The 12,069-nt window shown below is 45.8% G+C and overlaps 1 protein-coding gene across 6 annotated transcripts in view; it reads left to right on the top strand.

Annotated features, from left to right (window-relative positions):
* CEP63 (centrosomal protein 63) overlaps positions 1 to 10,676 on the top strand; it is a 63,206-nt gene extending 52,530 nt beyond the window's left edge. For 5 of the 6 annotated variants that reach the window (XM_073576527.1, XM_073576528.1, XM_073576529.1 and 2 more), the window contains 2 exons: positions 6,703 to 6,913; positions 8,645 to 10,676. In XM_073576527.1, coding sequence (XP_073432628.1) covers positions 6,703 to 6,913; positions 8,645 to 8,806 — 373 coding nt within the window. In that variant the 3' untranslated portion in view covers positions 8,807 to 10,676. Of the gene's footprint in view, positions 1 to 6,702; positions 6,929 to 8,644 lie in introns of all 6 variants that reach the window. The other variant, XM_073576530.1, reaches the window with a different exon arrangement.
* The last annotated feature ends 1,393 nt before the right edge of the window (positions 10,677 to 12,069 follow it).

Below are 12,069 nucleotides of genomic sequence, written 5' to 3'. Positions count from 1 at the left end.
GCTCACCGACAACTGGTCGGCTTCCCCCTCTGTAGACGCACCCGCGCCCAGACTGTCTAACAACACGGTCCTCCCAATTTCAGGTGTGGCGTCTCTAAAGGATTCTAACGATAGGATCATAGAATCCTTAGCAAAGTCAGCTTTCGAAGCGGCTGCGACCGTGCTAAGCCCAGCCTTTGCTTCTTCTTGGGTAACAAAGGCCATAGCTACTTAGGCAGAGGATCTCCGCCAAGGCATTCTTGGTGGAGCCCAACCAGAGCGATTGGCCGAACTAGCCAACCAGGTTTCCCATGCAGGGGATTATCTGCTCTCTGCCTCATTGGATGCCGAGTCTTGCGTAGCTCAGGCGTCAAGCAACGTGGTTGCAATCCGGTGTACTATTTGGCTCCAGGCTTGGCAGGTGGATTTGTCTTCAAAAAAGTCCCTTACCAATCTGCCTTTTCAGGGAGTGCGTCTCTTCAGATCCCAACTGGACCAGATTATTAAGGACGCCACTGGAGGCACAAGCTCTCTTCTCCCTCAATCCAAGCCTCGGAGACCTCCTCCAAGGCGTCAGTTTCGGCCCTTTCGGTCTTTCCGCCATTTTGCTACGGCAGAAACCGTTTCTAACCAACAAAGGCCGCAAGCACGTCAGGATAGGAAGAAAGTCTCCTTCAGACCCACTCCCTCCTGGCGATCTCACTCCTCCCAGGGCAGGTCCTCCAGGTGCAGATCTGGACGGTCCACATCAGCATGACTATCAAAGAATTCCCGAGGCACCTTACCAACTAGGTGGTCGACTCCTTTTCTTCAGAGACGTCTGGCTTGCCTCAGTAGAAAACATTTGGGTCAGGGAAGTTGTATCCTCAGGATACAAAAGAGTTCGTTTCTCGTCCACGGGATCGTTTCTTCGAGTCCATACCCCCAAAAGACCCAACCTTAGTTCCGGGTTTCTTTGCATCCATCGACTCTCTCCTCAGTTCCGGAGTAATCGTGCCCGTTCCCGAATCAGAACGATTCACAGGGTTTTATTCAAACCTCTTTGTAGTGCCGAAAAAAGGCGGTGCAGTTCGACCCATCCTGGACCTCAAGTTACTGAACAAGAGGGTCCGACTACGATGTTTCAGGATGGAGTCTCTTCGTTCGGTGATCGCTTCCATGTTCCCATCTTTCCCGGGCATCAGAAATTCCTGCGTTATGCATTTCACCAGGATCACTACCAGTTGCCCTGCCGTTCGGTCTCGCCACCGCATCCAGAGTATTTACAAAGATCTTGGTGGCATTGATGGCCTTGTTAAGGATCAGAGGTCTCGTACTCTTTCCGTACCTCGACGACATTCTGATCAAAGCTCCGTCTTTTCACCAGACTCTCCAAAGTCTTACCATCGTTCTCGACACCCTGTCCAATTTCAGGTGGCTCATCAACAAAAGGAAGTCCTGCCTGGTTCCGAAACAGCGTCTTGTGGTTCTAGGCCTGTTGTTCGACATCCGTCGATCGAGGGTTTTTCTCCCAGAAGAGTAGATAACCTCTCTGCAGCGAGATGTACAATCGCTGCAGAGCTCACTGCTTCCATCTCTCCGGGCAGCCATGAAAGTCCTGGGAAAGATGGTGGCAACGACCGAAGCGGTTCCCTTTTCCCAATTTCACTCCAGACCGCTTCAACAGGCCATCCTGTCTCGGTGGAACAGGTCTGTTCTTTCCCTGGATCGTCCAATTCGCTTTTCATACCGGGTCAAGCAGTCCCTCAATTGGTGGCTGACGTCACCCCTCATTTCCCTGGGGCCGGTCATTCCTTCCGATTCACTGGCAGATTGTGACAGCGGACGCCAGCCTCCTCTGCCGGGGGGCAGTGTTTCGCAATCAAACTGTGCAGGGTCGGTGGTTGACTCGAGAGACAGCCCTGCCGATCAACGTCCTCGAGATACGGGCGATCTATCTGTCTCTCATTCATTGGGAGAGGCTCATCAAGGACATGCCGATCCGGATTCAGACAGACAATGCCACAGCGGTAGCATATGTCAACCACCAAGGGGGAACACGCAGTTCCTCTGCTCTAGCGGAAGTGTCCAAAATTCTTCACTGTGCGGAGGTTTCAGTCCCAGCAATATCCACAGTGCACATTCCCGGCGTGGATAACTGGGCTGCCGATTTTCTCAGCAGCGAGGGTCTCGCGGTGGGAGAGTGGTCTATTCATCCGGACGTCTTTCATCAGCTTTGCCGTCGTTGGGTAACTCCGGACGTAGATCTGCTAGCGTCTCGCCTGAACAGGAAAGTCCCACAGTTTGTATCCAGGGCCTGAGATCCTCTCGCAGTGAGCGCCGACGCACTGACCATGCCTTGGTCTCAGTTCAAGCTTCCCTACCTGTTCCCTCCCCTTCCTCTTCTTCCCAAGCTGTTGAAGAGAATCAAAGCGGAAGGGGTTCCAGTCATCCTCATTGCTCCGGATTGGCCCAGAAGGTCTTGGTTCGCGGACATCGTCAGTCTTCTCGCGGATGCCCCCTGGAAGCTTCCAGACAGGGCAGATCTGCTGTCTCAAGGTCCAATGTGCCACCCCAATTCTCGGCCGCTCAAGTTAACGGTGTAGCTGTTGAGACCGAGGTTCTGAAACGATCTGGTTTTTCGTATCGGGTTATTCATACCATGATCCGGGCTAGAAAACCATCGTCTTCCAAGAATTATCGTACATGGAAGGTCTATTTCACTTGGTGCGAGGCCAATGAAATTCCGTCCATGTCCTTTTCACTACCTTCCGTCCTGGCGTTTCTCCAGACAGGCCTTGAGGCGTGCCTTGCCCTCAGCTCTTTAAAAGGTCAAGTCTCGGCGCTGTCCATTCTGTTGCATAAGACGTTGGCCTCCCGCCCACAAGTCAAGACCTTTCTTCAGGGAGTGGCTCATGCGGCGCCACCGTACCGCGCGCCTGTGGAGCCATGGGATCTTAATCTGGTTCTCGAGGTTTTACAGGGTCCACCCTTTGAACCTCTCAGAGAAGTTTCCCTATCCCTTCTCTCCTGGAAAGTAACCTTCCTGGTGGCCATCACCTCCATCCTGCGCGTTTCGGAATTGGCAGCCCTTTCTTGTGGCCCCCCCCCTTTCCTGGTACTCCACCAGGATAAGGTGGTCCTGCGGCCTCCCCCTTCTTTCCTTCCCAAGGTAGTGTCCACTTTCCATCTGACTGAGGACATTGTTCTCCCGTCCTTTTGTCCGGGTCCAACTCACCCTCTTGAGCGCTCCTTGAACAAGCTAGACCTGATCAGGGCGATGAAGGTCTATCTGGCTAGGACGTCTCCCTTGCGGAAGACAGACTCTCTCTTCATCATTCCAGATGGTGCGCGGAAAGGTCAGCCGGCCTCCAAGGCTACTATTGCTCGCTGGATCAGATTGGCAATTTTAGAAGCCTACCGGGTCAAGCATCGAGTGGCCCCTCCTGGAATCAGAGCTCACTCTACCCGGGCGGTAGGTGCCTCCTGGGCGGTGCGCCACAGAGCCTCCGCGCTGCAGCTTTGCAAGGCTGCAACCTGGTCTTCCATCCACACGTTTGCCAAATTTTACAAGGTCCACACCTATGCTTCGTCAGACGCCAGCCAAGGCAGAAGGATCTTGCAGGCGGCTGTGGTGAGTTCTCAGACCTAATGGAAATTTGCTTCTCCCTCCCCAGGGACTGCTTTGGGACGTCCCATGGTCTCTGTGTCCCCCAATGAAGCGATAGAGAAAACAGGATTTTTGGGTTACTTACCGTAAAATCTGTTTCTCTGAGCCTTCATTGGGGGATACAGCACCCTCCTTTGTTCTTCAACTCCTGTTTTTAAGTGGTTTGTTACTTACAGTTGAGTTGTTTGTTCCATTTCAATCTATTTCGTTACTTCTCCTACTGCTTTCTCACTAACTGAGAAAACTAGTGCCGGTCGGTGGGGTGTATACTGCGGAGGAGGAACTAACATTTTTCTGTGCATAGTGTCAGCCTCCTAGTGTCAGCAGCATACATCCATGGTCTCTGTGTCCCCCAATGAAGCGATAGAGAAAAGCCATCCAACCGCGACAAGGTGTACCTGATCGGGATGGTCCTCTCTCTAGTATTTCACTTTTCTATGTGCCAGCAGGCCTCAACAGCCTTGGGCAGAGCAGGATACACCCATGGTCTCTGTGTCCCCCAATGAAGGCTCCGAGAAACAGATTTTACGGTAAGTAACCCAAAAATCCTGTTTTTACGCTGTTTTTGATCTAAATAGTGTCGATGACAAGTTGGGACAACCCACTTTGAAGCATGGATGTAATGCCTGCCAAATCCTGGTAATTGACCCCCTTAGATCTGAAGACCTCTTTTGTGAATAATAAAATAGTATTTATTTACTGAAATCCATATAAAATGACCATTACATCCTGGTTATCCTCAGGACTGTAAGTGTATCATCAAGGACCTAGAATGAAATCCCACAGGACAGGAAACCTTTTGACAAAGCAATCTAGCAATCTATAATAAAATCACTCAGAATGTATATTATCTGCACAAATACTTTTATTAACTCCTATCTGAAAACACAATATAGAGCAGTGTAGCAAACACTAGCTGGCAGTACAGACACCAAGACAATAATAGTATAATTCAATCACACGGGGTCACCCATAACTACACAGAGAAATAAATGCCATCCAATCACATGGTCTTCAAGACCAAAAATTACTTGGTCTAAAAAAATGATTAAAGGGGTTGTCCACTACTCCATCCCTGTTTCCCCTTGTATAATAATAATACTTATACTCGCCTCCGCTCCCGGCGGAGTTCCAGTGATGTCCGCACTCGATCTCCTGGGGTTCACATAACATTGTCACTCAATCCCTGCAGTCAATCAGCGCTGGCATCGCTCTCTTCTACGGACAAATCCCATACATCCTGAGGACGTGAGAGCTGCTGCATGTGAGTCAGATATTGGCTGCATGATTGCAGGCCGGTAGTTATTCTCTGTGTCAGAGAAGATATCAGGGCTGATGCATTGCATGGCGCACACCGGTTATCATGAAGGGCTCGCTGGAGCACAATGCACCAAATTCATTAATGGGCGCACACCACTTTATGGATTCAGCTCACCTGCGATGACGTCACACTCGAGAGTTAATGACGTCATCGCGGTCATTCGTGCAAAGCATTACTAGGACCGGAAGATGCCGGGAGCGTGGTGAGAGGCGGGAAGGACTCCGGGGGCCGCCGTAAGGTGAGAATAGCAATATTTTTTATTTTTATTCTATTTTTTACAGGATTATGGTACCCAGGACCTGGAGGAAAGTCTCTCCTCCTCCAGACCCTGGGTACCATCTGCACATGAAGCGCTCACTTCACGCATAGTGGGTATAGCAGTGCAGTGCAGTTCAGTGGGTGCGGAATCCCCGCGATTCCGCAAAAAGAATGAGCATACTGCGGATTTTTCCGCTATGCGATTCCGCAGCAGAAAAATCTTCAGCATTAGCACAGCATTGCGGAATCCCATAGGATTGCATGGGATGCGTTTTTTTTGTGTTTTCGTGGCGATTTTGCACGTAAAAAAAAAAACACCGCAAAAACGCAAAAAAAAAAAAATGTTACGTGTGAACACAGCCTTAATCTGTTAAGACGTTTTCCTGGGCTCTTTTGTTACCATTCGTATTATCCGTCTCTTTGATTTGTCATCAATTTTCCTCCTGTGGCCACGTCCAGGTAGGTTGGCTACAGTCACATGGAGCTTAAATTTCTGAATAATATTTGCAACTGTAGTCACAGGAACATCAAGCTGCTTGGAGATGGTCTTATAACTTTTACCTATAGCATGTTTGTCTATAATTTTCTTTCGAATCTCCTAAAACAACTCTTTCCTTCTCTTCCGCTCGTCCATGTTGAGTGTGATACACACCATGTCACCAAACAGCATAGTGACTATCGACAGCCCTTTATACAGGCCTTCTCACTGATTCCAAGATTGTAGACACCTGTGATGCTAATTAGTGGACACATCTTGATTTAACATGTCCCTTTTGTCACATTATTTTCAGGGGTACCATCATTTCTGTCCGGGCCTATTTCATGAGTTTAATTTTTTTTTAAATTGTATGGAAGCATGGTTGAAAGGCAATGTCTGACTTTCATTTGTTCATTATTGTAGGGTTTTTTGTTTTTTTTTTGCAGTGTGGACTTTTTATTCTTTGTTCTTTTTGATTTTACATAATTTTCATCCCCAGAGATCACAGACATCTGGGGAACATAAATATTTTTATATTGTGCATTTTTCCACTGTAACTGGAGCAGCCATAGGAAACCCAGTTACAGGGGTAAATAGCCTCCTGCTGTGCTGGACTGGGTCTTCTGGCACCCAGGAGCTCTGGTCTTTCTGTGCAGCCACGCGACGGGCCTACAGAAACAAAGGCATTACTCCCCAAGCACTGAGTGGCATGGTTTATTCCTGTTTCTGCCTTCATCCCCCCCAGGGTCCTGCGCTGTGTCTTGACGGCTGGAAACAAAACCTTACCCTACTAGAGTGCAGATCGTTTAACCTTGAGCTGTAAATGTACAGTTTTGCAGCGTTGACACCCAGATTTAACAATCTACGGCAATTGGTCGTAATCAGGTTAATAGTTGGAACTCTGCTCTGTAATTTTTCGCTCTTCCATTAAGAAATCGACAGAATATTATTTCTTTGTGAGTACCTAAAATTTGTTCTGGCCAGAATCTGTCATTCAATTTTTCTGTAATTCTCTAGGAGGACACAGGATTTGTTGGACAGACATGAGGCTGAGCTGAAGGCACTGAATGAGCGTCTGAACAACGTATCGCAGCGGTACGAGGAGCTGCGGCAAACGGCAGACTCCAAGCAGGAAGCTGCCGCTGTTCAGCAAGAATCCAGTAGGCCAAGTTCTATGGAGCACGAGTCTTCTGAACTTCACAAGGTTGATGATGGAAGTGCTGAAGAGGTGATACTATAACCTGTAATCATCACTTTTATTTTCTTCCTAGCATTGTGTCAGTAGAGGTCACAAAGTCCAGTGTGAATAGTGCGGCAGCGCACGGGTGATCCACCTCAACATTCACTTGTGTTGGCCTTTTGGGAGTGGTAGTCAGCATGTATGGAGCCGTAGTCATAGATGTAGACTAGTGCCCAATTGAAACTAGAGACATTGTGTGGGGGGTCTTAGTTATGTAGGTCCTCACCAAACCATACATCTGTCACCTACCCATTAGATAGATAATTGTTGCTTGTGGGATAACGCCTTTGAATGTATTATTACCAATTTTTAGGTTCAAACCCCCCCCTTCCCCACTATAGTTACTGTGCAACTTCATATACCGTACTTTTCAGAACACAAGAAGCACCTTACTGTAAGACTGTCCGCACTGTTCTACATCAAAAATGGCAAAAAATATATTTTCTTAGAATTAAAACCTCCCTGTTGGTGTAAATAAGTAAAGGGGTCAATATCAATGAGCAGAAGCCATTAACGTACTACTGGCTGGTTCTACTAGTGTTTTTCTGCAACATACACATTATGCTCATAATGCACACAACACTGCTGTATGCACAGGAGACAAACGATTGTGGCACGAACAATGCATATACACCGCTGTGCAGCACACACAACACTGCTGGATGCACACAACTGTGCAGCATACACAACACTGCTGTATGCACAGGAGACAGCTCTGCTGCACGAACAGTGCATATACACAGCTCTGCAGCACACACAACACTGTTGTATGCACAAGAGAAAAACGATCTGCACGAACAATGTATATACACAACTCTGCTGCACACACAACACTGCTGTATGCAGAGGAGACAAAGCTCTGCTGCACGAACAGTGCATATACACAGCTCTGCAGCACACACAACACTGTTGTATGCACAGGAGAAAAACGATCTGCTGCATGATCAATGTATATACACAACTCTGCTGCACACATAACACTGCTGTATGCACAGGAGACAAAGCTCTGCTGCACGAACAGTGCATATACACAGCTCTGGAGCACACACAACACTGCTGCATGCACTGTAAATGCACACAACTGTGCAGCACACACAACACTGCTGCATTCACTATAAATAAACACAAGTGTGCAGCACACAACACTGCTGTATGCACTATAAATACACACAACTGTGCAGCACACACAACACTGCTGCATGCACAGGAGACAAACTGTCTGCTGCACGAACAATGCATATACACAACCATGCAGCACACACAACACTGCTGCATGCACTATAAATACATACAATGGTGCAGCACACACAACACTGCTGTATGCGCAGGAGACAAAGCTCTGCTGCACGAACAGTGCATATACACAACTGTGCAGCACACACAACACTGCTGCATGCACTGTAAATGCACACAACTGTGCAGCACACACAACACTGCTGCATGCACTGTAAATACACACAACTGCATGTGCACAATGCTGCTGTATGCACAATCATGTATGCAGTAACAGTTCTGCCGCATATATACATATACATACTCACAACTAATGAGTGAAGAAAAATCATCAAAAATGCTTGTTTTTGCCGCTGCATTTTTACCTGCCAAGAGATGCAGAAATAAATCCTTATTGTGTGCACATACCTTTGCAGTCAGAAAAATACCGTGTTTTTGGACTTTTCGTTGACTTTAACTTGCAGGATACGTTTTCTGTTTCTGCAGCTCCCATTACCACCCTCCTCCTCACCGAACACCATTGCATCAAGGTTTCTTGAGGAGGAAGAGCTGCGGTCACAGGATCTTTTTCAGCGCCTGGACTCTCACATTGAGGAGTTAAAGCAAGAAAGTCAGCGGACAGTACAGCACTTCAGCAACCTAAAATAAAGTGATGTCATAAAGAAGTGGTCTCCAGCATGTGACGACTGTCATCCGTTCCGGGAGGATCTCTCCAGTAATGTGCCTTGTGAACTCTGGTGACAGATCCGTGCTCCGGTGACCGTAGGGGGCTAATGTGGCCATACTGTGGATGGAGCCAATATGTGCTTGGCCACCATAGGTAAGGGAATCGCAGCTTTGAACTGCTAACAGCTGAACTTCTGAGCTCAAGGAACATGGTCTTGTAACGGAGGAAGTAACGGAATCTATATTCCGCCTGTCTAGTAACCAGTAAATGAACGCTGCCTCGCGTTTACATTGCTTTTACCTACAGTTATTGTCTGCCTGAGTACAAGGAAATGGTGCTGTAGTTCGCGGATTGAATATTCCTTTTTATTATGTTATAAAGTCCAGCAGGCTCTTATCACTGAGAAAAAAACGGGCGCTACTTGTTTTCAAGACCAATTTCGGGACATCCACTGACTTGGGATACACCTTTGTGTGGAAAAAAATGCTTCCGATTTAAAGGGATTGTCGTATGCGGTTTCTTCTGGAGCGCACCGCTCTCCAGCCTCCATGCTTCCTGCTTGCCTGGGGACGATGTGCTCCTGATTGATGAACTGTATCAGCTGAGCTGCAGAGCAATCGGCCCGGACTCTGTGCTCTCCCATGCTGCCACTAGACACGTTTGCCTCTGTAACATCAGAGGAGCGCAGGGACATTGAAACTGGCTGAATCCGGCGACCTGGCCAGAGCTGCAAACACCAAAGAGACTGCAGCCATGATTGGTAAACTAGGCAGCGAGCAGGAAACTATAAAGTTAAAAACCGCTCTGTTCCTGAGAGCAGAGAGGATTAATAATGCTAGGTAAGTTGCTAAAGTTGCTTGTTTTTCAAAGCACTTTGTAATTTTACACATTTAAAAAGATATCCCCCTTTTAAAGGGAATCTGTCAGCAGGATTTTGTTAATACAAGAGCAGCATGATGTCAGGCGAGAGCCTGATTCCAGCGATTTGTCGCTTGCTGCAGTTTTGATAGAATCCCTGTTTTGTTTGCTGTAGATGTAGCAGTTCTCTGAAGGCTGAGCTCTATCTAACCCCGCCCACACCACAGCACGCAGCCAATCAGTGGTGGGGGGTGGAGTTACACAGATTATCCCGACTGTCCTGCATGTGAGACGTAGTCCTCTAGTGATAATCTCTTAATGATAAAATACATACTAATTGTGTTGAAAATACAACTCAGCGTTAGTGACATATCACTGGAATCAGGCTCTCTTGCCCTACATTATGCTGCTTTCAGATTAAATGGCAAAAACCTGATGACAGATTCCATTTAATAAAGGTGTGTTAATATCCTTGACACTAGCAGTCCCAGCCAGCTTCATGTATATGAAACATCTGTATTTTATGTTTTTTTTTTTTTTTATTACATTTTCTTCATTTTTGTGTATAATACAGTGCAAGCCTCAGTAAACCTAGCAATTGTCGTGCGTGTATGTAGGTGTGTGTATATTTGTGTATGTATGTGTGTATGTGTGTGTGTATATATATATATATATATATATATATATATATATATATATATATATATATATATACACACACACGCATGGGCCTATTACTATACACGTGCATACATATTCTTTATTACCACATTCTAATTCCGCACAATGAACCTGTTTGCACCTTCTCTGATATATTCTGTATTTATGCTGTGATTGCTAATTTATCAGTATGACGTATAAGATAAAATTCTGTTTATTTTAAAAGTTTAATTTATTTTTGTATGAATTCAGCACTGACGGACGGTTCTATTTTTTGTTGAACACTTTGTTCAATTGAAATATTTTGTTACAAAATAAATGATAATTTCTACATTTCTGTCCTGTTTATGTTCCATTTGTAATTATGATAATTGCACCATCTCTCTGCTTGGTACTTACCGGGATAATACATCCAGGACAATCTATTCAGTAGGAACCTGTGAAATCACTTCAGCATTTAAGAATTAAACCCTGTGGAGCATCGTTAACAAAAACTGTTCTATGAAAGGAAAAACGTTTCTTGGAAATTTGTCGGTATTTTAGTACATATAATGTATTTGTTTTCACAGCAAATCATTGAAATTACTCATTTTGGTTGTATAGGAAATTAGTCATGCTTTCATTTGCAGTTACAACCAAACACATTCAACCGCCGTATAAATTGGATTAATTAGTATTAAAACTTTTGCTGTTTTTAAAAAGTCAATCAAAGAACAGTTTTTGTAGCTCAAGACAAAGTGTTTTCTCCAATTTCAACATAAAATGCCACTTTTATTGCAGTCTCAGAATTATTCATCGCCTTCATGACAAATGCCTTTAGTAATTAGTAAAGCCCCTTTGACTGTTATCACCTGCTATAAACATGATGTATAGCCACACAACAGCTTCTGCGCCACCACCATACTTCACTGCAGGCAGGTTGTTCCTTTCAAAATCTTTTTCATGCTTTCTCCTTTATAAGCTTGAAAACTTTCAGTTTTGTTTCATCACTCCACAAAACAGAATACCAAAACTTCTGCGTCTTAGTTATATAGTTTTGAGTCAACTTTTCTAGTGCTTTTGGGTCAGTATAAGTATACGTTGTCGTCTGGCATGGATACCTTCAGCGTTTACTGTGCACCTTTTTGTGTAAACTGATACCTTAGTTCCTGCTGCCAGTAAATCTTATGGCAGTGCTTTTTCAATGGTTTTTCATCACGTGACTCCTCAGGAATCTGGTGGCAACCATTGACAGCTACATTTTTCTTCTTTGTCCAGATAGTGTAGCAAGTGTGAATGGAGCTGTGATCCTATCGCTGTTGTAATTGTGGATGCCGATTGTTGCAATGGTACCTTAAGGTACATTTATCCTGCGCTCTCTGCTGCGCACTTAGGTCTGGGTTTCCGTGTGAATCCCACAAAATGCAATTCAGACGAATCCTCCAATGGAACCACTCACTTATGAGGCAGATTGGGTCACTTTTGACTTCTGGTCTGTGTTCCGGTAGTGTCCCATAATTTTAGGCGTCGTTTTAACCCTCAAGTGTGGATGACCTCAGTTTTGTGCATGCCTAAAAAGATGGATACCACTGGAACAGATGCCAAACGGATTCTAAAGTGTCTCTGTCTGCCTCATGGTGGGTGGTTCCATCGGGGGTTTCGTCTAAATTACATTTTTGGAATTTACACAGAAAGGAAGCGCTCCGTGTAGAACACAAAAAGTGATCCTTATACTGAAAGTGATAAA

Source organism: Dendrobates tinctorius, unplaced genomic scaffold (assembly GCF_039654945.1).
Source record: "Dendrobates tinctorius isolate UK_male_01 unplaced genomic scaffold, ASM3965494v1 ptg000049l, whole genome shotgun sequence".
NCBI lineage: Eukaryota > Metazoa > Chordata > Amphibia > Anura > Dendrobatidae > Dendrobates > Dendrobates tinctorius.
Note: the sequence above shows the minus strand (reverse complement) of the source record. Positions and strands in the feature narration are given on the sequence as shown.